Raw genomic sequence first — 26,395 nt, 5'->3', positions numbered from 1 at the left:
ACCCCCCCCCCGCGGCCCCGGGCTCGGAGCTGGCCCCCTTACCATGAGGCTCCTCGCTCATCCGGAGCCCTGCTGCTGCCACCGCCACCTCTGCGCACAGCCCTGCTCCACCCCGCCCCTCAGAGTGCTAAACACACGGTGGCAGGGCTCCGGATGAGCGGGGAGCATCTTTCCCTCCCCACGGAACCAAACGCTGCCCCGCGGGAGCGCCTAGCCCCAGCCCCCAGAGCGCTGTTTGCGTGGCAGCAGGGCTCTAGGGGAAAGCAGGGGAGGGGGCAGCGGCTTGCTGCGCTCAGGCCGGCACTCCGGCCCGGGACCGTGGACCCCGCGGCTTGCTGCGTCGGCAAGATTTTTAATGACACTCGGAGTCCCAGCAGGTAGCCGCATGCCATTAAAAATTGGCTCGCATGCCATAGGTTGCTGACCCCTGTCATATATGCTCTATTTGACCAGGCTGAAAAAAATTATGAGGCAAATAAATTGGAAGGAAGAATTTAATCAGGAAAATGTGAATGATAATTGAGAATCATTTAAGAATACCCTACTGGATGCCCAAAAAGTCAAAATCAAGGAGCAAGGCTCTACTGGCTAAAAATATGATTGGTTTAGAGGGAAGGTGAAGGCAGGTATAAAAATGTTCTATATAACAAGTGGAAGAAAGGGGAAGTTGATAGTAATGAATGTAAACCAGAAGTTAGAAACTAGAAAATTGATAAGGGATGCAAAGGGACACAAGGAGAATCCTGAGAATGGTACTGGTCCATTACTAGATGGAAGTGGGAAAATTATCAATAATAATACAGAAGAGTGTTCAATAAAATATTTCTGATCAGTGCTTAGGAAAAACAGGTGGTATAGTCTCATTATATGGTAATGATAGCACTCTTCCCATTCCACTAGTATCTCTGAAGGATGTTAAACAGAAGCTGCTGAAGTTAGGCTTTTTAAAATCAGCTGGTCCAAGTAACTTGCATCTAGTTTTAAAAGAGCTGACTGAGGTGCTTGCTGGAGCATAAACGTTGATTTTCAATAAGTCTTGGAGCCTGGGGATGTTCCAGAAGACTGGAAGAAAGCTAATGTGCCATTTTTAAAAAAGGATAAATGGGATGACCCTGGTAATTATAGGCCTGTCAGCCTGATAATGGAGTGGCAAGATAATGGAATGGCTGATATGGGACTTGACTAATATAGAATTAAAGGAGGGTAGTGTAATTAATGGAAATCAGCATGGATTTATGGAAAATAGATCCTGTCAAACTAACTTGATATCTTTTTATGATGAGATAACAAGTTTGTTTGATAAACTTATGGTGTTGTTATAATATACTTAGATTTCTGTAAGGTTTTTGACTTGGTACTGCATAATATTTTGATTAAAAAACTAGAGGCATACAAAATTAACATGGCACATATTAAATGGATTAAAAACTGGCTAAGTGATACATCCAAAATGGAGAATCATCATTTAATAGGAGTGTTTCCAGTGATGTCCCTCAGGGATTGGTTGTTGGTCCTACAGTATTTAACATTTTTATCAATTACCTGAAAGAAAACATAAAATCATCACTGATAAAGTTTGCAGATGACAGAAATATTAGGGGAATGGTAAATAATGAGGAGAACAGGTCACTGATTCAGAGTGATCTGGATCACTTGGTAAACTGGGTGCAAGCAAACAATATGCGTTTTGATATGCTAAATGTAAATGTATACAACTAGGAACAAAGAATGTAAGCCATTCTTACAAAATGGGGAACTCTATCCTGGGAAGCAGTGACTTTGAAAAAAAGATTTGGGGGTCATGGTGGATAATCAGCAGAACATGAGCTCCCAGTGTGATGCTGTGGCCAAAAGAGCTCATGTGATTCTGGGATACATAAACAGAGAAATCTTGAGTAGGCATAAAGAGGTTATTTTATCCCTGTATTTGGCACTGCTACAACTGCTGCTGGAATACTGCGTCCAATTCTGGTGCCCACAATTCAAGAAGGATGTTGATAAATTGTAGAGGGTTCAGAGGAGAACCACAAGAATAATTAAAGGATTAGAAAACCTGTCTTATAGTGACAGACTACTTAAAAATCTAAATCTATTTATCTTAAAAAAGAGAAGATTAAGGGGTGACTTGGTTACAGTCTGTTAAGTACTTACATGGGGAACAAATATTTAATAATGGCCTCTTCAATCTATCAGTGAAGGGTACACATGATCTAATAGAAGTTGCTAGATAAATTCAGACTGGAAATGAGGCGTAAATTTTTAACAGTGAAAGTAATTAGCCACTGGAACAATTTACCAAGTGGTATGGCGGATTCTTCATCATTGACAATTTTTAAATCAAGATTGGATGATTTTCTATAAGATCTGCTCTAGGAATTATTTTGGGGAAATCTTATGGTCCATGTTGTACAGGAGGTCAGACTAGTAGATGATCACAAGGGTCCATTCTGGCCTTGGAATCTATGAATCTATTAAAAGGCAAACAAATATTTTTTTTAACTGTCACCTCTGCAAACTCAATGAGGACTTTGTCAGTCGAACTGGGCAGTTTCCTTCTTGTACATCATCACCAGTGATAAAGACTCTGCAAACTAAATGAGTCTTTCATTGTCTGTGGTGGGTTTGCACAGTTATAAATGGCTGGAACTTAGTAACCAATTTTGTTGATGGTGACCACGAAGGAATAAAATCCAGTTCACTCCCTTTTAACTCTGTTGGTTCTGCAGGGCTAATAGGAGTAAAAAGCTGTGAAAACTAATGCTAGTCACTAAATCAGTAGATATGATTCTGAATTGATACAAGGAGCAGGTCTATGGAGTTAGGTGGTCTTTTTACAGCTCCTAATCTTGTCTCTGCCTTCACTGCAGCACTTTTATCTCCTCCCTAAGGTTCCGCTAAACCTGAACCCTTCTTTCTCTTGAAGTGGAGGACATAGGCTTCTGCTACTGTAGTAGGCAGCTGAATGATTCCTGTCCTTGATGGCTTGACTCACCTGATAAGATACGCTGTTTTCTCTGGTACTACTGTGCAGTGAGTCACTCGGAGCCAGCTGTGGGGATAGGGGCCCAGGGAGGGACTGGGCTGCACTGGCTGCAGACAGAATTCTCATTTGCTGGTCCTCTGACCATACAGTAGAACAGAGGTGGGGAAAAAAGTTTGCCCATCTCTGCAGTAAAAGGACAGAGCAGCCCCCAGTGGCAGAAGGAAACTGACATTTAGAAATCTGTGTTGCTGGACTCAGCTCAACAGCTAATCAACGGATGTGGGAAGGGAGAAGAGATCTGCACAAAGCATCAGCAGACATTAATCTCAGCTCTTCTTTGTGCTGCCTCCCCTTCTGCTCCACCCTTCATAACAGGACTAGTGGTGTGTGAGCCTGTTGTCCCGGTGTCATTCTGGCAGAAAGGAGAGCTTGTATTTATTTATATGAAAAAACAAGAGTCCTAAAATTAGCCTACTAGAAGCAGCATTTGTAGTAGAGAGAAAGAGCCTGGGCCTGGTGCAAAACTGTGAACCAAAATCGGGCCATGTATTCAAGTAAATGTTTACAAGTTCACTTTCTAGGACATGAACTTGGCAGAGTTGTTGCTAGTGTACTAGGCACTAGATATTTACGTATATATATTTTAGCTAGAGCCACAGGTGCTGACTTTTCAAACTGCTCACCCCCAGCTCTTCCCCAAGGTCCTATCCCTGCCTCGCCTCTTCCTGTCCCCGCTCCACCCTGCCCCGCCTCTTTCCATCGCTGCTGTGCCTCTTCCTGCCCACTCGCTCCCCGGAGTGTGCAGCATCCTTGCTCCTTCTCCCTCCATCCCAGCCTCCCTGCACTCCGTGAAAGAGCTGATTATGGTGGATGAGAGGTGCAGGGAGGGAGGGGGAGGCGCTGATCCACGGAGCCCACTGGCGCCCAGGAGGCGCCGGAGGGGGGTGGGGGGAGCTTATAAGGGAGCTGCCAATGGATGCTCAACACACACCATTTTTTCCCCATGGGTGCTCCAGCCCCATAGTCGTTTGTTTTAGCCTGTAAATGTTAGAGCACTTCACCTCAATTCTTTTTGTGGCCTATGGGACAGCAGGAACTCCCAGTGCCAACTGAGCCATTCCTTACTACTAGGCACTCCTATGTTAGTGTACCTGTAACCACAGAGCCAGGGCAAACTGTGCCTAGGGGGCAATAAACCTGGCCACATACCTTTGTCACTGAACCATGCCTGTGGTCTTTCTTTATGAGTAACACTGCAATCTGTTGAATGAGCAAGCTGCCTTGTCTACTGCTACTAAAAACTAAGGACAGAAGTACCGGGCAGCCTGAAAACGGCTACTAAGGCAAAGACATTCCAGCCTTCAGCAACTAACAACACTGGGTAGCATTTTCTGTTGAACCAGCTATCTGCGCATGGCTGGACAGCACACTGAAATAACACACACTTACACACAAGCCAATTGGCAACAGCATTAAACATATCTCAGGAACTGTCACTGTTATATTTGACCTCCCATATCTTTTGTTTATTATCAACCACTGATGTGTTGAATTTAATATAGATAGTAACCCCCTTAGAATAGAGAAAGACCTGTTATTTTGCTTTTCTTTAATGCACCGTGCACATATATCACACACATGGTAATAGTAACAGACACCAAAAATAATAATAATAGTAAAAGAGAGTAGAAAATAGGAAGTGGCAGAGAATATGATCCCAATGGGGCTGCATTAGTGCTTCTAATGATTCTTTTATTTAGTGCCTACATAAGTGTTATCAACTCTTGGGGTATTTAGCGTTTTTCTTAAAGTCCAGCTGTTGGATTAAGGTGAATATGTAAGAATCTTAGCTTTAAAAAAAATGTTTCTAGCCCCTTGTGGAGGCAGAAAAAAGTTTGAAAACGGGACCCAAGTGCACCCTAAATGTTCAGAAGCCCGAAGGCCAGAGGTGAAAGTAAGCCGGTATGAGCGGGTACAGAGGACCGGTAAGAAAAGGAGACTGCCTGAGGGAGGGACAAGCCTGCCCCCTGCATAAGAATAGTTTAAACTCAGCTGTTCCCTGAGTGGTTCAGCCCCCAGGGGTTAGGAGTGGTTTCTGGCATCCTTGTTAATTTCACTCACAGTATCTGGGGGGAGGGTGTGTTTGACCATGGCAGGGGCAGTCCTCTTCTGCTCCTGGGCTGAGGGGAACTCTCCAATACACAACAAATACAAGTATTTGGCTCCACAGCTTAAATCCAGAGCTAATAAAAGCAGGTGGAAGGGGAAAACTCACTGTCACATTGGTTTCTCATCTCCTCCCTCCCCCTCCTCCAGCCAGGCTGCAGAAAAGGCTCTGCATTCCTCCCCTGCCCTCCCACAGCAGGGGTTCTTCTCTAGGCTCTAGCTTGCAGTAGGGAGACTGGCTGAAATGCCTGCTGCTGCGGCCTGCATAAGAACAGTTTAAACTCAGCTGTTCCCTGTTCAGTTCAATCACCAGAGTTAGGAGCCATTTCTGGCATCCTTGTTAATTTCATTCCCAGTTGTTGTTGTTGGGGGGAGGGTGTGTGTGACCATAGCAGGGGCAGTTCTTTTCTGCCACTGGGATGAGGGGGATCTCCTATATACAAAAACCACAATCAAAATCAGGAACCATTTCCAAGTTCAAATCTATCCCATTCCCTCCCTAGCAGAGGATCATGGTTGTGATGTCCACACTGCTTGCAGATCCTCTTTGAAATGTTACTGAACTGCACAGGGAACAGCTGAGTTTAAACTGTTCTTATGCAGGAGGCAGGCTTCTCCCTCCCTTAGCCAGTCTCCCTGCTGCAAGCTAGAGGGAAGCCCCTGCAGCTGCTGAGTGCCAGGGAAAAAGCACAGAGCCTAGTGTCAGCAGCCTGGCTGGAGGAGGGAAGACATGGAGGAAAATGTGACAGTGAGTTTTCACTTTTTCAGGCTTATTCCAATAGTAAAATTTTATTACAGACAGTTCTGGTAGTTGTAATAGTGGCTTTATTTTCTCTATCTATGTCATGCAATGGGAGGGATCCATGAAGTACATAGGAGAGGTGAGTTGCTTGCAATTGGACCATATGGGTAAGAAATGTAAATTACTTTCACCACTGCCCAAACCCCAGGGCCCCCAGCCGCCTCTGCAGCTGGTAGCTCCGGGGGTGATTTAAAGGGCCCGGCTCCTAGCTTCAGCCGAATCCCCAAGCCCTTTAAATCCTGATTTAAAAGCCCCGGGATTTAAAGGCCCCACCTCCTCTGATAGACGCCATGCCTCCTCCAGTTGAGGCCTCTCCCCCTCCGCAGGACTCTGGAGTACCGATAAGTCCTTTAAGTTACTTTCACCCCTGCAGAAGGCAAATATAAAATAACCCCAAATGAATTATTTTTAATCCAGTCTCATGATTTGGGGATGCCTAACTCATAATTTTTGGATTTATACTGTTGATGTGTGCAACAGAAATGCATAGAAAGATTAGGTAGAATAGGAAAAGAAGTTATTCAAAACTAGGCAGCAACTTGTACATTTAAAAATTTTGGGCTTGATTCTCCATTCTCGTGTAGTCATTTTTCACCAGTGTAAAGTGAGTTTAAAACACTAACAGATCAGGATGATAGCATTTTACACCATTTTCTACTGGTATAAATGACAACACAAGGTCCAGAGCAATGGGGGACCAGGCCCTGTGTAAGCTAGTTGTACAGGTCAATTCAAGGCTGAAAAGGGATCTGAGATTGGGAAGCCATTTTGCTTCCAATTGAAAGAAAAACTGTCTGTCTCTTTAAAATGTGAAAGAGAGCACAGGAAACAGAAATAAGTTAGGTGATTGTTTTTGACACATGCAACTCAGAAAACATACATGTTTTGAAATTCATTTGTGTAATCATAGCAAGTATGCAAAATACTTGACAAAATAATTTCGATATAAAAGATACACTACTCTGGATTAAAACCTAGCTGCTTTTCATGTGCATTACATTTTTTTTCCTCACAAATTCTGTGAAAGCATTTTAATGTATGGCAGGAGTAGGCAACCTATAGCACATGTGCCGCTTGTGGCGCACGAGCTAATTTTCAGTGGCACTCACACTGCGCGGGTCCTGGCCACCGGTCTGGGAGGGCTCTGCATTTTAATTTAATTTTAAATGAAGCTTCTTAAACGTTTTAAAAACCTTATTTACTTTACATACAACAATAGTTTAGTTATATATTATAGACTTATAGAAAAAGACCTTCTAAAAATGTTTAAATGTGTTACCGACACGCGAAACCTTAAATTAGAGTGAATAAATGAAGACCTGGCACAGCACTTCTGAAAGGTTGCCAACCCCTGATGTATGGATTTGGTTCATATTCTTATTTAGGCACCTAAACAGAATTGCTTCATATTTGGTTCATATTTGTAAGTAATAGAATAATGCATTTGCGACAATGACTGTGAAGAAGCTATTTTGATATACAGTGCTAATAATCTGTAAACTATGAAGGATTTAAAAGGTGAATTGTAATGGCTCTGAAGAATGATTGTAATCATTTCAAAGGGCCATTGTTTTGTAACTGGTAAAGAAAATGCTGATCAAAATACACACACACACACATATACAGTAGTGTGTGTGTGTGTATATATATATATATACACAAAATACATTTGATTAGCTAAATATGGAAACTGAAATACATAAAATTGACTGGATTTTTATCATAAGGAATATCATGAAACCACTGATTAGCTTTAAAAAAATCAATCAACCTTTGACAGTTTGAAATGTTTGTGTGAGTGAGCGGATGTGATGATCAGGAACAGCAGAGCAAATGTCGCTGAGAGCTACACAGTGAAACCTTGGGCTGCATGAAGGATTATTAATGCCAGCATTTTCAAACCTGGATGTTTAAAATTAGGCTCTAAATCTACATTTGACTTCGAAACAGAACCAGCCTGATTTTCAGAGGTGCAAAGGAACGCCAATTGCCATTGAAATCAGTGAGGATTGTGGGTATTCAGTGCCTTTAAAATCAGAACATTCTGTTTAGGTGCCTAAATAAGAATATAAGGGGGCTGGGAGAAAGATACTGGTTAGGCACCTAACTCTTATTCAGAGTCAATGGGAGTTAGGTGCCTAAGTGCTATTTGAGCCTTTGAAAATCTCCCCCTTAGAGCCTAATTTTAGGCACTGGGTTTGAAAATGCTGGCCATTTTGTCTACATTAGATATTTTAGCCGTTTTGGACAACGGGTGTCAAATATTCTCACACCCCCATCAGCCAGTGTTGAATTTGGTTGACCCACTGGGTTTGGACAAGGTTTGGATAGAGTTCAGTGTCCATTTTAAAGTAGCGATGGCCCTTCATTGTATTAGGGGTTGAACATGCTTTGTTCAAATAAGTGCTAAACTCAGTTGACGCTGTCCACACCCATGTGAGAGCCAAGTTCAGCACTGTTTGAGGAAGGGGCAGGAAGGACTGGGATTGACAACCATGGTCAAACTCAGCTGGAAAGCAGGATTTCAGCAACAACAATGTGGTCCCACAATGGATCAGACTAGTGGGCTCTCAAAGAGTGCTTAATTGACCCCTTTGCAGTGCAGCTGGAAGCCATCATTTTCTTTAGCAAGCATCATTAATCAGGACAAGCTTTCATGGCCCCGTTGGAGGAGAAAACCACAAGGGCTTCAGGGAGTCTGCAGACCCGCTGGGGAAAGATCTGGATGAGCATTGGGTAATATGGGAAGTAGTGGAAGAGAAAAGAGTAGGAAAAAGAAGAGGAAAGAGTCGTGAGACAAGGAGAGGAGGAGGGAGAGTTGGAAATGGGGTAAAATGAGGAAAGAAGGAGGAGGAGGTTGAGCCCAGCAGAACATGAGGAAGAGGTGAGGAAATAGAGAAAGAAGTGTGGGGAAGGAAGGTTGTTTTGGGTTTTTTTTTTGTTTGTTTTTTTAAGGAGAACAGTCTAAGTAAGCTACATGTCTACACTTGCAGATATAGAGCGCTTTGAGTTAAACCAGCCTTCGAAGAGGACAGTAGGGAAAGGGCTGCAGTCTGTCCACACTGAGGGCTTCCAGCGCACTGGCGTGGCCACATTTGCTGCACTTGCAGCGGCATTGGGAGCGGTGCATTATGGGCAGCTATCCCAGCATGCAAGAGACTGCAACATGCTTTTCAAATGGGGGTGCGGTGGGGTGGGGTGGAGTGTGATAGGGAGTGTGTTGTGTGTATGTGAGGAGAGAGAGAGTGGGTTTTGGGGGGGCTGAGAGCATGTCAGCATGCTGTCTTGTAAGTTCAGATAGCAGCAGACCTCCTTTGTTCCCCCGCCTCTCTCTCTCACACACAGCATTCCACAGTAATGATTGCTTTGTCTCAGAGCAGATAAGCATGCTGGATGTTAGAAATGGAGCTTTGAATCACTGCAGTGATTCAAAAACAATGGAGCTTTGAATCCTACAGTGATTCAAAAACAATGACAAGAGTGGCCACTTGACTTAAGGGGATTATGGAATGTTTCCAGAGGCCGGTGCAACACCTCATTCACACTGACACCCGGGCGTCGTAGCCAAGGTGCAGCAAACATTATTCCACTCACCGAGGTGGAGTACCCAGAGCGCTCTAGCTGAGGAGTCAGAGCTCTCTACGTGCCTCGCCAGTGTGGATGGGTTGGGAATTAGCGTGGCCAGGGCTGCTTTAATGTGCTGTAACTCACAGGTGTAGCCAAGCCCTAAATAAGAAGGAGAGGGAGGAATAATAGGTGAAATGAAGGGGAAAAAGCATGAATGGGAAGTAGATTTAGAGAGGAAAAAAGCTTCTCAAACAGAAAGGTGTGATGAGAGAGAGGAGTGAGATGAAAGCATAACTGTTTTAGATAAATATACTTTAATGTTAAAACTGTTAAACACTAGTAAAGTTAGGGAAAACTGGTGCTGAATTTTCCTGAGGAAAGGATACATCAGGGTATATGGTGTAAGGAAAGAGACAAAGTAGAGTGAAGAGAAAACAAAGGAAAGAAGAAAGAAAAAAAGCAAGGAACATGGTGTAGTAATTTATTTTTAAAATTGTATATAACAGTTTGATGCTGAAATGTTGCAGTATACTAACAGAATGCACCCCACCCATCCCCAGAGGAAGTATACACAATTGTATTTTATTGCAAATGTCAGTTTGTTGTCCTGGCTGGACACTACATTCAGTCAGGGCCACCCAGAGGATTCAGGGGGCCTGGGGTGCTGCCGAATTGCCGCTGAAGACCCAGGACTTCGGTGGGAGGTCCTGGGGTGGAAGGACCCCCCGCTGGGGGTCTTCGGGGCACTTCGCCAGTGGGTCCCAGAGTGGAAGAATCCCCCGCCTCCGATTTGCCGCCGAAGACCCAGAGTGGAAGAAGCTCCGGGGACGCGGTCCCCGCAAGAGTTTTCTGGGGCCCCTGGAGCGAGTGAAGGACCCTGCTCGACGGCCCCAAAAAAACTCTTGTGGGGGCCGCTGCCGGGCCCAGGGTCTGGGGCAAATTGCCCCACTTGCCCCCCCCCGGGCAGCCCTGCATTCAGTGATTTATTTATGTCTTCAGAAGCTTTAGGGGGATACGCTGCTAGCAGTTCCAGTAACAGATGAGTTAACTCTCTGAGTCCTGAGGAAGAAAAGATAAGATAAGGGGTAAGAAAAAAAGATTTCTGTGTAATGCTGAGCTGGGTGGGTTCTGGCATAAGTGCAACCACTGGGAGTGTGGGGAGGACGTGTCGTCCCTTCAAACTTCACATTCCCTGCTGAATTTCCACCCAACTTTGCTTGTGCTTTAGCTAGGAAGGAAAGAATTAAAAGGCTTCTCTTCCTCTCCCTAGACATGGCCACATCCTACTGTTAATCTCTGTTTAATGCCCCTTGGATCAAAATATTGTCTGACTACCCCACACTCCCCACCGCAGCTCCTGTTGGTGCGGGGTGATCCCTGGATGGCTGCATTTGAAGACCCAGCAGAGGGAGGAGGTTGATCAGAGGTTATTTCCCTCCTTCCTGTCCTGAAAGAACAGGGTCTCCCAGTCTGACCACTCTGGTGAAGGGGCAGCTTTGAGAGGAATGTTGTGGGGCACACTAGTCCCACAGAGCATGAGGAGGATGTAGAGCAGCTGCATAGGGGACACACAGAATCCTGGAGAGGAAACACAGTTGGGGATGTAGCCCTATCTATAGATTGTGTATTAATTATATTGATTACTTAAGAATTCCCAGTTATCATTCTGAGGGTTGACAGGTTCTTGACCCAAGATCAGGCCCAGTATTATTAAAATTACTGTTCAGCTGGTAAATCTGCTGTGCACAATTGCAACCCTTCTGTATTTATAATGGTTTATTAACTAATCAGCAAAGTCACAAACACTCTAACCCATCAAGGTGGACACAGATAATGTAGGATGTGCATCAGAACACACATTTATTCACACCATCCCTTGCAGAACAACCTGAAATGTTAGCTATTCTCTTTCTCCTCACCATCACCTTCCTCATCATCACCAGTGGCCATCATCCTGGCACCTCTCAAGGGCTACATCTCTCTTTCCTCCTGCCCACAGGCTGGGATACACTCAGGGGTGAGCTGGAGCCCGTTCGCAGGAACCAGTTGTTAAATTTAGAAGCAATTTTAGAACCGCTTGTTAACTGGCTTCCCTGGGAGGGAAGCTTTGATGGGCTCCTTCTGGGAAGCATGTAAGTCCTCCTCCCGGCCGCCAGGGGGCGCTGCGGGAGCCATGTGGGCTGCCTCCTGGCTCTGTTGCTGCTGCTGCTCCTTGGACCTCTGGCCATGGGGCTCCTGCTGCTGCCTGGTAGGTCAGTGGGTGCGTCCTGCTGCTCGGGCTGCTTCCAGCCACTCTCGTGTGAGTACCTGCCCCCTGCCCGCAGCCAGCCGCCGCCCCCTGTCTGCACCTACCCCGTGCCCGCAGCCCCTGCCCGCAGCCCCCCCTGCCGCAGCCACCCGCAGCCACCCCCTGCCTGCAGCCCCTGCCCGCAGCCACCCCCTGTCACAGCCACCCCCTGCCTGCAGCCACCCCCTGCCATAGTCACCCGCAGCCACTCCCTGCCCGGAGCCCCTGCTGCAGCCACCTCCTGCCCACAGCCCCCGCCTGCAGCCACCTGCAGCCAGCCCCTGCCTGCCCTCACAGCCACCCCCTGCCCGCAGCCACCCGCAGCCACCCCCTGCCGACAGCCATCTCCAGCCAGCAGCCCCTGCCTGCAGCCACCCCGTGCCGCAGCCACCCACAGCGAGCCCCTGCCCGCACCCAGCCACTCCCTGCCGCAGCCAGCCCCTGCCTGTACCCCTTGCCCGCACCCAGCCTCAGCCTGCAACCACTGCCCACAGCCACCCCCTGCCACAGCCACCCGCAGCCACCCCCTGCCCGCAGTCACCCCCTGCCCACAGCCCCCCGCAGCCAGCCCTCTTCTGCACTTCCTGCCCACAGCCAGCCCCTGTTGCAGCCAGCCCGTGTCACACTCCCTGCCTCCAGCTAGCCCTGCCCCATGCCCCTGTCTGCAGCCAGCGCCATGTCCACTGGTGTCCTGCAGTTCTCAGGGCAGTAACCCTGCACAGCTTCAATGAGGGGGGGCAGGGAGCAGCTGGGACCCACAAATATGCACACCCTAGGGTGACCAGACAGCAAGTGTGAAAAATCGGGATGGGGGTGAGGGGTGTAATAGGAGCCTATATAAGAAAAAGACCCCAAAATTGAGACTGTTCCTATAAAATTAGGACATCTGGTCACCCTAGCACACTCCAAGGGAGTGGTGGTGACCCACATATGTGAAAAGGAGCTCATTTCTAGTTCAGGCCCGTCTTTTTAAAAAAGAACTTTAGATAGGGTTAACGTACATCTGTATTTTCCTGGACATGTCAGGCTTTTAGGTTCTTGAATTGTTGTCTTACCTAAAATTTAAAAATTCCTCCCGGGAAAATACAGACATATGGTAACCCTATTGGTACAAAAAATACATACTGTGGCACATCCCTTAAATCAGAACTTTTTATAGGGAACCAGTTGTTAAGATTTTAGAAGCTCATCACTGGATACACCTTTTATAATACGTTACACTGATGACACTATGTCTAATGCATATTCAGGAGGGGGTTCTTCCCTCTTCCTTATCTGTATTTCATCACCCTACTAATGTTGGAATGCCTTTCTCCTATAGGTTAGTGTATGAATGATCTCAAGTTATTATCATGTATGTCAATTCATGGCGATGGCACACTTGTGGCCAAACATCTGCAGATGTTTATCCTAAAATATGCAAAAGCTGATGTTCCTGTGGTTGGCTGGTGTCATTATAGATAAACTTTGCCCCTTACACACTCTGTTCCCAGCTCCCCAAAACTTAGAGGTGACCATTAGGCCATTTATCTGTGCCAAAGTTAATAGGCAGAGCTTTCCCTAGGTTACAGCAAATCAGAGCAACCGTGCTGGGCCCTGCACTTTGGGTGACCCTTCAGTGGCAGGAGGCAGGCGGAGAGGTGAGATGGGAGGCAGGCAGGTGGGGTGAGGAGGCAAACAGGGAGGCAAGTGGCAGGCCGGTAGGCAGGCAGGCAGGCAGGGAGAAGGGGCCAAGGAGGAACTCCCTTACCAGAACCTCCCCCTCTCCCCAGCACCTCATGCCCGCTGGCAGGCCCCACCGATCAGCACCTCCCCCTCCCTCTCAGCACCTACTGCAGATCGGATGTTTCACTCCCGGTATCAGGAGGCACTGGCAGAGAGGGGAGAGAAGCGAGGGCTCAGTGCACTTGGGGGACGGGAGCAGAACTAGGTGGGGAAGAGGTGGGCAGGAGTGGGAAGAGACAGGGAAGAGGTGGGGCAGGGGTGGAAAGAAGCAGGATGGGGTGGGGCCTTGGGGGAAGGGGTGGAGTGGGGCAGGGGCGGGATCTGGGCAGAGCCGGGGGGAGCACCCACTGGCTGATTAGAAACTGGGCACCTATGTCCTGAACCCTGGGGTTGGCCCTGGTCATAGGCCTCAAGCCTTATGTTAACTGCTGGAGCCAATATCTTACAGGAGACAGGCCTGTGAGTTCCTTGCGTTATTGCTAAATAAAATAAATGCTAAAGATAGTTCTGTGAGCTAGAGGGGACATGAAGTGAGAGGCCACTAAAGGGACACAGAGCATGAGGCTGGGAACACAAGTTACAGAGCTCTGGGGTAGACACAGTGGTGGAGGCACAATACTAGTGGGGACATTTGGTGGGATGACACAAAACACATGGCGGGACTGTGGGACACAGAGCATTGGGTGGACACAATCCAGGGGGACAGAGAGCACAATGGGGGACATGGAGATGCAGTACTGGGAGGACACAGCACTACAGTATCACCATATTTTATGAACTAATTGGGGACTGAGGAGTTCATAAAGTAGAAGTTCATAAAACTGGCCATCTCAAAATTATAGTAAATATGGTGCAGAAGTTGCAGTATGGTGCACTGCGTTGCTTTCTTCTTGTCCTTCAAACCATTGGCAAGTGATTTCCAGTGCATTAAAGGCATCAGAATGTGAAGGGAGATTGACTTGTTCTTCATCGACATCATTTTTGTTATGTGATTTATTTTTCTGTTGGGAAAAAACGTTTGTATAACTGGTTGTCTGTAAGATTGGTATGATAAAATCAAGGTTCTGCTGTATTCACAAACACACACACACAGATGCATGTGCAAACACACATTCATGGTAGAATTGTAAGACATGATGCAGGGTAGAAAGTGTAAAAGCTTGTTTGTGGAAAAGCTCCGTGTCCCTCACAACTTTTGGATAAAAACACCTGGGCTGTGGTTTGACATCTCTGATATTCAAAACAGCAATGCTTAGGGCACCAGGAAATGGAAGCAATGCAACCTGCACTCATTGGGGTTATGTATGTTCCAGAAACTCAGTTCACAAAAGGTTTATTAAAATGGGCTCAGATTCTAGCTCACAAGTCTGCTGGTCTCTCCTCCCTCATAACAACTGTTCTGTGTGTCTCAGAAGCCCAATCATCTGATGAAGAGAAAAGAAGATCCTTCTGTCCGTAGAAGCCCAAAACCCAGGCAGGCAAAAGTGGGGAGAATCCCCCTCCTGGGGGCCCCCAATCCCTGAGAAGCTGGTAAAGACCTCAGATCAGAGTGCACACACCCTGTATGTGTGTAAAGAGACACACCTGAGGCCTGCAACCCCTGATCATGGGGAATAGAGGCAAGACCCCCACCCAGAGGATTAAACGCTTAGGCAAGGGAAAGAGGCAGAGACCTCAGCCTGGAGCCCTGCAGTTCTATGTGAGGAAAGAAGAGATCATTATCAGTGAAGCTCCAGCTCTCTCCTTTCCCCAGGTGGGAGTTAGGACCTGTTTTGAGATATCATCTCTTCCCCCTGGTCAAGGATTGGGCTCATGAGGTCTGTCTCCTTTTTGGAGGGAGATGGGGGTGGGATGAGGAAAGGCCTGAGAGAGGGTTTAGGGAAAAAGGGAGCACCTATAGGGAAAAGGTTTGAGAGGGGTAGCTCTTGAGGGTTTGGGTTTATTGAGTCTAGTGACACATACAAACTGCCTCTGGTCGGGTGTGTAGAACTGCATTTCTCACGGCGCATTTTTTTTATTGTTTGTGCAAAATTGGGCAAATGATGTCTATTGTTTTGAATGTTTAAATCATATTTTAAATGCCTATATGATTATATTAAAATGTTATTTCCGTGATTTCTCCACCTATAATCACAATCCCCTAACAACTGCCACTACCAGACTGCAGGCACAGTGCATTATTAGGGTGACCATATGTCCCATTTTGGCTGGAACAGTCCCCTTTTTAAGCTCTGTCCCCAGCATCCTGATGTTTTTGGCAAAACAGGGCATTTGTCCCGTTTGCTCTTGCCCTAGATGGGCATGGAGGAACATTCAGGAAAGAGCAAACAAGACAATTGCCCAGTTTTGCCAAAAAAGTCAAGAGGTCAGATCAGATGAGCGGCAACGGCAGGCAGGCTGGGCTGTCAGCCCTGCTGTGAGCCCCATGTGGTGGGACTCAGGCTGACAGCCCTGTACCCCACCATGGAGCTTGGGTGAGCAGTGACGCCAGGTAGCTCAGGCAAGCGGTGATGCCAGATGGTTTGGGCTGTCGGCCCTCTGCGGCGGGCCTTGGGTGAGTGGCAACACCAGGCAGCTTACATGGTGTCCTGTTTTCAGTTTAGGGGAATATGGTCACCCTTTACATTATGCAAATAAAAAAAATCCATATAACGCAAGCCCAGAGTCTGGAGCAGTCAGTAGCAAAATCTGTAGACTAAGCAAGCTAGGATATGTATTCTGCATTCATACCAAACTGCAATGTATATCCAGTTGTATCAAGAATATAACAGGCAGCCACATATATGTATCTATAAGGGCTTATCCCTGTGTTCTGCTGGGCAGGCTCAAAGGACCCAAAATGTAATTCCAATGTCACTGTTCTGCTGCATAGGGGAAGGATCAGATGAGAAGAGGCCACACGGGCATTGTCTGGCACAATGAACAACTATGTTTGTGATATTGGGTAGGATAGTGTGGACATTGCCAGTGTGTGAGAAGAAGACCCCCAAATCGGGACTGTCCCTGTGGAATCGGGACACCTGGTCACCCTAGAGAAACTAGAAGATTTGGGACCCCACAACCTGACTTTGGAACCTGTGTCCTACCTGGCTGGGAAGGCTAAGAGAGAAAACTAGATCCATTGCTGGTGGATATTGTCAAATGAGAGAGCGTAGAATGCCAGCGTCTCTTAAAAAAGCTGTTGCTTGGCTTTTTCTCAAGAAACCAGCATTTGATGCAACAATCTGGCTCCTGTTTAGTATCTAATCTTCTATCTTTGGTTAAAATTAGATAAGGGGTTTGTTACTGAAGTGAATGGGTGAGATTCTGTGGCCTGCGTTGTGCAGGAGGTCAGACTAGATGATCATAATGGTCCCTTCTGACCTTAAAGTCTATGACTATGAGTCTATATGCATTATAACTAAGGTATGTCATATATAGTCCCTGATCTGAATTGGATGAGGAAAGGGTTAAAAGTGTGTTGCTGAGTAAGGGGAGTGACAAGTACCTCCCTGCATTCCAGGATCCACTGGGGAATGGAGCTGGGCTAGGGTGTCCAGATGTCCCAATATTTTGGGGGCTGTTTCGATATATGGGGCTTTGTCTTACATATGCAACTGTACCCCCTTCTCCCTCCAAAAAAGGAGCATCCTGATTTTTCACACGTGCTATTTGGTCATCCTAAACTGGGCATAGGTACTACTGAGTCCCCAAATCAAAAAGGAGGGAGCTGTAGAAGAAGCTGAACTGAACTGAAAAGCAGGCTCTTCCTCTAATAAGGGAGCAGTGGGGTTGTAGACAACTTATTCTGTTTGCTTGTTTGATCAGTGTCTGTGAGAAGCCATTTATCCAATGTTACGCTTTGGCCACAAGAGACCTGATTTTTAGCCTATGGTAGCTGGCAAGTCAGTTCCTGCTGTAATAACATCCCAGAACACAGTGACAGAGGTACTCCAGTACCTGAGATAAGAATTTTTTTAAACTTTTTCCCTGTAAGAATTTTTCTTTAAATAAAATTGTGTCTAATTTAAAATCCAGTTGTGCCACAACACTAATAACCACCACAAATCAAACTAGAAAATACAGCAAGTCCTTGTTGCTTTTGTCCTGTATAGTGCCTGGGTGTTAGAGCAGTTGGGGGCTGAGGATCTCACACACCATATGCGCTATAATTACCTAGTTTAATGTTACTGTATTTAAACACAGGCAGGGATTAAGGCAGCAGACTCCCTGGTGGGGAGGAGCTTTTATTTTGCCCATTCCACTTTTAAATCAGTAGGGCAGGACAGGTCAAACAGATGGAAGTGCAAAGAGCGAGAGTTATTTATTTGCTTGCTTTTTTAAAATTCCAAATTGATGTCATCCTTTGAAAAGACTATGATCATTTGCAGACAGTGGGGTTAGGCCATTTGAGATTTAACTTTTTTCTGTCTGCATCACTTCCCTATCTTGAAATTCAATATCTACCACTTTTCGTGATTAAAAAAAAAGATTAAATGGGCATTTTAATCCAGAAAAGGCTTAGGGAAGATCAGCGCAGCTAGAATGTCTGCAGAGATCCCCCGAATGACACAGAGAGGTCTTTTTTTCCACTGCACATAATGCTTGCACTTGGCATGCTGTTTCAGAATAAGTGTGCAGAATGTCAGACTCTTTATGGCAGTGAATATTCATCATGCCAGCCAGAGGCAGAAACTGCAGTCAGTGCAGCATCAGCAAAGGAGGCAGAGAGGAAGAAATCAGGTTAATGACTGTCTTTCCCTGCAGTTTACTTCCTGCTTGTTGCCTGATCTCCGTTTTAAATAAATGCATTTAATTGATAACAATGTGGTTGCACTGACATGAAGGTGGAGGGGTCTGTGAGTAAGGACAGGGTTAGTTCTTGAGTCACAATGTCTATAGCGTGTGTGTTCTGTTGACTAGAAAAAGCAGGCAATTCAAAAAGATTTCCTTTGAAACTACTAAGAATAGATGGTTTGGGTGAAAGCTTTTATCTGAATGACCTCTTGGATCCAGGAGCCACTGAAATCCTCCCAGACAGGGACAAAATGATGAATGGGAAGGGGAGGGACAGAATGGAAGCAAGCTACTGTCTCTGGCTGGGCATGTCACATAGTCACAGATGTCTCTGCGTGGAGATAGAACTGCACAGAAATGCTTCTACCTCCCTTTAGCAGGGGCACATCTGCTCTCACACTAAACTCAGCCTTCTTCTGACAAAGGTTCTTTAAGAAAGCTGCAGAGACATGGGAGGCAAAGACAAAGCACTACACACGTAATATATGGACAGTTCTCATTATGTAAAGTGAGCACCACCTGTTCCTGGCAAATGCCGGATTTTAGCTTTGGGGTTATGCAGAGACTGCAAGTATGCACAGTCCTTAAAAAAGAGAAAATAAAATGTCAATGAGAAAAAAGCCTGCATCCCTGCCTAGTGTTGATGGGAGTATTGATTTGCCGACTGAGTGACATGATGTTTTGTGCTCTGTGAAGCAGACATCATGCTCTGCTATCTCAATTCCAGACTATTTTAACCCGTCATTCTGTGTGTCAGCTCTGTGCTGCTTACACATCATTTGGAATAGGGTACAAGCCAGTAAAAACCAACCCTCAGTTGATTGAATCCACAAATCTAGTCTTCCAAAAGATGTAAATTCTGGGTGACAGACATTTATTTTAGTCTTTCATCAAAAAATTACCAAACCCACAAACTACACAGGGGTCACTTCGCTCATAATTGAAATGCAGCCTCTCTGGGGTAGAATGAAACTGCTTTCTAAACAATACAACCCTGACCACAGTCTTACTGAATTAAAACTAAAGGAGGAATCTAGGGCTGCAGAAAATTATCCATGCTGTAATTTCGAACACACACTTCTTGCAAATAGTAGCCTAGGATTTTTCATGACTGCTGCTGTTCCTGATTTTAGTTTTATATTTCATCTTTTTAAAAAATCTGGCATATTCAGTTGTGCAGTGTCTCTGAAAGTCATGGTGGGATGTGGTTCAGCACTATGTCAGAGGTCTGCTGAGATGCTTGCATTTGTCTTTGAGCCTGTGGGTGGTGGGTGATGAGATCAAAAGGCATCTTCCATTTTAGAACACAGACATGCACACATATCTGTAGTGTCAGGGAACTGCAGCTGCAGCCTGGGTTTAGTTTCTGTTGTGTGCCTATGTTTTAGAAATAAATCATTTGGTCATTGAACATAAGGACTCCTGAATTCATTGAGAACAAGACAAAGGAGAGAGCGCTACCTACCTAGTCAGCTCCAGTTCAGGGAATGCCTAGGTACTGGCAAGAAGGGGCCAGTCCTGTTTTTCTTTGTGATGACCTCTGACAAGGTCATATATAGCTGTAGGGTGCAGAGAAAAGGAGTGTAACACTTTAAATGAAGTGTGATAAATATAGTTGGGGAGGGTAGCTTTATTTAGACGGTTTTTATAAGTTCAATAAACATCTTAAAAGCATTTATTAAGCTCCAGAAAATATGCAAGAGAAGCACAACTAATCCTGTTAAGTGTAAAGTTACATCTAAATTGAGAGTTTTTGTGTGTTAAATGCTTGTTGATCAGACAATAAATAACTCATTATAGAGGCTTTAGAAACTGAGGGGTAGGTGACATTTATCCCTGATCTGAAATGCTGAATATGTAGTGATAGTACAACTGAACTGTGACCTTCCTGCCTGACACTCCAGATATAAACACTGTTGTCAGGTAAATCAAGCAGAAGTGAAATTTCTTGAAAAGGCCGCTGAAGCCCTGCTACTAGGAAATGATGGTCATTAACCTATTACATTCTGGCTGTAGCCGTCTCCCTGCTTTTGAGTTCCTCAGCCCACTGTAAGGATAATTAGTTTTCTTTGGCTTAGTGAGTATTAAGGAGTATTAATATGCTTAATTTATAAGGGCAACAAATGTATTCAAGGGCTGCGATAAAGACAGACAAGCGGAGGCAAACCCCTTAGTCTTGGTGCTCACAGAATCCTGATTCCAGGGTTGATATTATGGGTTTGCTAAGTTTGGTTCCACTATAGCAGAACAATTTGTGATGTATATTGCTCACTTAATCTGGTGAGTAAATTTGTGTAAACAGAACCAGATTAAAGAGACAGTATCCTGTTTTGCATTAGATTTCAGTGGTACAGACAGACACGTGCACTTTGTAGTGTCGTTTAACGTTTTGCGGCAATCCAGGATCCCTCACATTGTGCCATAGGATATACCCCTTTACACTGCGGAAAGGGATCTTAAATAACCCTTGCAGGATACCCTAATCATAAGATCAATATAAAGCCTCTCTCCCTGGTATAAGGGACATGTTGAGGAGAGGAGGAGCATGGCCAGAGTACACTGCGCTCCAGCTGTTTTGCTGATATAGTGGTCTATAGAGAGGCATAATAAGACAACACACTATAAAGAAACATTGGGGCTATACCTTACTGCACTGTGCAGGCCTTTGACACAGTCCAGAATTAGGGAGGTCCAAAAGTGGCTTAAGGTCACTTCTGTCTCTCCCGTTCATGTGCCCAACGCAGGAATAGAAGAAAAGAGAATCTGTGCCAAGGTTATTTGGAAGGAGTGGTGGATGGGGGTTGTTGGGAAGGAGAAAATATGTATTTGTCAAGTAAAGCTTGATTCAAAGTGTGGAATATAAGAGGTCACATTTTATGTGTACAAGAAGAGGGAGGATCAATTCCTAATTTGGAACTAGGCCAAAACACACACTGTTCAGTTCCGTATTTTATTGTTTCAAGGAAATGAGGGGGATACCAAATGTACACACATCCCCAGGCAAACAATTTAATTAAGCTGGAGTGAAGGCTGGAAGTACATGTTAGTGTCTTAGGTGTTAAGCGACTTGCCAAAACACTGGTATTATCAAAAACAAACATGAAAAAAGTCAGCCGTTCAAAATTAATGTTACAAAAAACTTACAGGAATGTTGTAATTTTGTAAAAAGAAAGGACACAAAGTTCTCTTAACATTCTAAAAAAGTAAAGATATTTGAAAACAGGGAAATTCAGTTAAGCTGACCAAAACAAGCAAAAAAGCTGAGCCAGTTTTATCTAGTCATATTAATAAAAGTATGTATTTATTGTAAGTTAAGTTCCCATACATAACACAGGTTTATCTAATAATTGACCACAGAGCTAATGTCTCTTAATCATGTAGGAGACAACAACCTTTCTTTATGATCACACCATTCCCAGGAGAAGACATGCTTTACTATTTCCTGTTTATATGTCCCATACTGAAAACAATCATCTTACCTTATTCACAAAGATTCCATGGGCCACCTATTACACAAATGTCCTCAAATACATGCTAGTATAGCATGTAAACTGCCCTGGTAGGGCCTAGAATGTGAAAGTACAACTAGGGTTGTCAGCTTTCTAATTGCACAAAACCGAACACCGTAGCCCTGTGCCTTCCCTGAGGCCCCGCCCCATCTCGCCCCTTCCCTGAGGCCCCACTCCCACTTACTACATTCCCCCTCCCTCGGTGGCTCACTCTCTCCCACCCTGACTCACTTTCATTGGACTGGGGCAGGGGGGTTGGATGTGGGAGGGGATGAAGACTCTAACTGGGGTGCGGGCTCTGGGGTGGGGCCAGAAATGAGGGGTTCAGGGTGCAGGAGGGGACTCTGGGCTGGGGAAGGGAGTTGGGGTGCGGGAGGGGGTGAGGGCTCCGACTAGGGGCACAGGCTCTGGGGTGGGTCTGGAGATGAGGGATTTGGGGTATAGGAAGGGGCTGCTGGCTGCTTCTGGGGTGCAGCATGGTGCCAGAACAAATAGGTACTAGCCTGCCTTAGCCCTACAGCATCACCGATGGGACTTTTAACGGCCCGGTTGGCAGTGCTGACCAGAGCTGCTAGGGTCCCTTTTCAACCGGATGTTCTGGTTGAAAACCGGACACCTGGTCACCCTAAGTACAACATCTGCATGAAAAGCAAAGATCAAGAAGCATCATGCATATCAGAAATGTGTATGTATGCAACCACTTTTAAGGAGAGACTATAAACTTAAAAATGTGTTTTTTATTTCTGAGACAAGAAAACCCTTGGTTTGCATACATAATACCTTTTAAAACTTAAAACATCTATGCCTAAAATTGCAGAAGTTGCAGAACCGCATAGTGAGATTCAGAAGTACAAGAGATATTACGTTTCACACAGATCACAGAAGAGAATGTAAAAGCATTGTGGGACTGCTGAGAGGACCAATTGCAATGGTACAGCTGAAATGCTGGTGCTTTTGGTCTATTCTAGCACTGCAACAATGCATGCAGAGTGGCTTAGTGCAGAATATGGTGATGAGATTTGTTCAGAGCAAATGTAATTACAATGGTGCTGACAGTGTTTATGCACTATTGCACCCATGTGTGTGTGGACGGAGGTGTGTTATAACCATGGCAGGTGCTTGCAATTGTATTTGCAACACTACATTTCTCTAGGGTACACAAGAATAAGATTTTGATCAGACTTCAGAGGTTTAAGAGGTCATAACAAATAACTCCAAACATAAGCATCAGATTTTCCCCAAAATACTCAGTCTCCAGCAAATACTCGGGATAGATAAATTAAAATCAATTTGAAGTTTCTGTCCAAAATTGGGAATTTGTAAAAGTACATAAGAACGGCCATAGTGGGTCAGACCAAAGATCCATCTAGCCCAGTATCCTGTCTTCCCACAGTGGCCAATGTCAGGTGTCCCAGAGGGAATGAACAAAACAGGTAATGATCAAGTGATCCATCCCCTGTCACCCATTCCCCGCTTTGGGCAAATAGAGGCTAGGGACACCATCTCTGCCCATCCTGGCTAATAGCCACTGAAAGTGTTGAAGACTCGTCAGATAGTAAAAGAACAAAACAAACAAAAAATAGCTTATTTTTCAAGCTCCCTACAAATGTGTTCCACATCACATTTGGTCAGCATATTATTAGTGGCAGAAGACCACACATGAGAAATTTCAAGTAAGCTGGTTAGTTTTGGCAAAGTTGTGGCAGTCGGATTCAAAATAGGGTTTATACTGGAAAGCTAGTTACAGGCTGCCTAGCTTAAAGCATTCCTGCTTTGCTTGGTATGTTAGAAACCATGGCAGAATTCTAAAACCAAGCAGGAGCTGTATAGGCCTGTGAGTCTAGCACACCAATGAAGAACTTCTCTAGTTATGTCCAAAGTACTAGAAGGCCTGAAATGTCTACAAAATGCTGATGACAAAGCTTTCTTATGTTTTTATTTGACAATGAGTAGCTTCCAAAATAAAATGATCTACCATATCTCCTCAGAATGCCAAGTGTGGGGGTCACCAAAATCTGAAGTTTTAGGCCTTGCTGTTATGGAGTTACAACATGACAAGAAAATTCACAAAGAATTTTCCAATCTAGGAAATCATTGAAATATTTACTCTCCTCTCTAAACATCTTTGCCAATTCACTCCCAATTTGACACCCATCATCCCTCTAATTTCTGACTTTGCATTCCAGTTCATAGTCTGTCAAGACTTTCACTTTTCCTGAGCATTTTAGAGGAGTAGCCATAGTTGCCTTTAAAAGAGGGAAAGGCTATGGAGAAGACCGTCCACATTTATGAGGCCTGATTCGGAACCTTGTTTGAAAGAGTCCCTTAGGTGTGACAGTTTGCCCTGTGTATGCTATATTAGCTGATTAATTGTATTTGATGCTGCTGTAAGATTTTAATGTTGTTTTGACTTTTTCAGAACCTGAGGCAGGAGAGGTGTCCCCCCCAGTGGGCGCTGGTGTGAACAGCAACAGCTGGACCTTTAAATATGGACCTGGCAATCCCAAACAAGCTGGTCCCGGTGAGTTGCCAGACAAATTCATTATCCCGGGATCTCCTGCAATCATCTCCATCCGGCAGGAACCACCAAACAGCCAAACTGACAAAAGTGACTTCATAACCTTTGGCAAGAAGGAGGAGACCAAGAAAAAGAAGAAAAAGAAGAAGGGAAACAAGACTCAGGAGAAAAAAGAAAAGGGGAACAGCACCACTGACAACAGTGACCAGTGAGGGGTTTATACTGTCAGAACCCACTTAGCCATTTTTTTTTAATATTGGCAGATCTCTCCTATGTAGCAACTCCCAACTTCTTCCTACTGTTAACAAATTTCCTGTATATATAGACTTCAGAAATCAGCAGGAAGTTCACAGTGTCTATCTAGATTGCTTAACAGGTTTTGTCTTGAAAGCTTTATTAAGTCTGGTGTTAACTTTTTTTCTCCACTCTGGCTTGTTTTCAGACTCTAAAAAGCAGACACAAGTTTCCTTTCTCCTACGCCGAAAAGGAGAATCTTCACAGTACAGCCAGTGAGAGGTTGGACTCTCTGCATTGTGATTCCTGTGATCCTGTCTTGATGACACTTACAGGACAAGTTTAAAAGTTTTAATATTGTGCACCCTGTGTCTGATTGGAAACATTTGTGTGCAGATGTGAGCTAGGTGATACAAGATCAGATTATAAATGCAAGAAGAGCTGGTAAAATAAGAACAACAAAGGAAACACCTAATGAATGTAGTGGTCAGAGATGTTCAGGCTGGGGAGGAAATGTCTCAAAGGAGATGACCAGATTTTTTGAATATAGATACTAGGTGTGTGGAATACTGAGTCTTTTGCATGACGTATTGTACACACTCCTGCAAAGAAAAGCTCACATTTACAGCTCTTTAAGATACCATAAAGTATAACTCTCACCAAGCCATTGGCTATATTGTCATTATAAGTCCTGAGTATCCTAGCAAGGATGTCCCTCAAAGTGGGACGACAAGGGATGGGCTGACATCTAGGGAGCGTAACTGACTGTGATGTTTCCTGTGCATCCCTGTTTCCAGTCTATTTAACATTCTTTTGCACTTAATGTCTCTGAAAAGGTCAGAGTATTTTCCACAACAGATATGCAAAAGTGAGAAAAAAGAAACACATTATCTATGCTTTTTGTTATTTGATATATTTATTTATAAAGAAAATATAGCTGTAAATGTTAAAGAAATATGATGCCCTTTAACCCAAACAGAAGTCAATCTACAGCTACTAGAAATTATAATTGCTGCTATAAAAGTGCTTTAGAGAAAATGCCTGAAACACCTGTATTATATCGGCCACTTGCCAATCACAGCTTTATTCTGTTGGGTCACTCGGGCGCTGCCTCTTGCATGTATTAATAAATACAAGAATATAATTTTTTGCATTAATCTGCACTTTGAATACACAACATTTGCAAACAAACTGTCCTAATATAAAGAAGCAGAAGCAAACGATTTCTCACACAAGATCTACTAACCTGCTAGCTCTGTGCAGTGTCTTGGTGTTATCTCCCACACAACGTTTTTTGGTTTTAGTTTTACTTTTCAATGAGGTTATGAATTGCTGACCCTATTAACACTCATTATGTAAAATTCAAGTACTGTCTGTATGCTGTATGCTCTTACAAGAATCCTAAAATATTTATTCTGTGCTTGTGTATGTGAATGTCAATGGAACTATTACCTAGAGTGGACTTTAAGCTTTATTGTTGAATGTAAATCCATTCTTTCTTTTTTGTACACTTGTGGAAAAGTGGAGTAATGTTAATTTTTTAAGCCACTGTTGGTTATTGGTTTTTGTGTATGAAACACAAGTAAAATATCTTTCTTAAATCAAGCAATCAGTGACTCAAGGGCTTTTATTTGTGGATGATTATAAAGCAACAGCTCTGGTAACTGCGAAAAGCTAAGACTATAACTGGTGTATTGATTGTATCATTTGGTATCAGTGTTTGGGCATAGACCAATATATGTATTTTTAAACAGGATGTAGCACTACAAGGAATTCGAAAGAGATGCCTGGAGTATTTTACATTCACAAAGTAAAGCTCAAGGTGTCC

At 44.6% G+C, this 26,395-nt stretch overlaps 1 protein-coding gene across 1 annotated transcript in view; it reads left to right on the top strand.

Annotated features, from left to right (window-relative positions):
• LOC116829416 (protocadherin alpha-3-like) overlaps positions 1–26,172 on the top strand; it is a 226,228-nt gene extending 200,056 nt beyond the window's left edge. Inside the window, exon 5 of the mRNA XM_075068305.1 lies at positions 24,235–26,172. Within this exon, the coding sequence (XP_074924406.1) occupies positions 24,235–24,545 (311 nt within the window). The 3' untranslated portion in view covers positions 24,546–26,172. The remainder of the gene's footprint in view (positions 1–24,234) is intronic.
• Positions 26,173–26,395: the final 223 nt, after the last annotated feature.

The sequence above is a fragment of the Chelonoidis abingdonii genome, chromosome 7, assembly GCF_003597395.2.
Source record: "Chelonoidis abingdonii isolate Lonesome George chromosome 7, CheloAbing_2.0, whole genome shotgun sequence".
In the NCBI taxonomy this organism is placed as follows: domain Eukaryota; kingdom Metazoa; phylum Chordata; order Testudines; family Testudinidae; genus Chelonoidis; species Chelonoidis abingdonii.
Note: the sequence above shows the minus strand (reverse complement) of the source record. Positions and strands in the feature narration are given on the sequence as shown.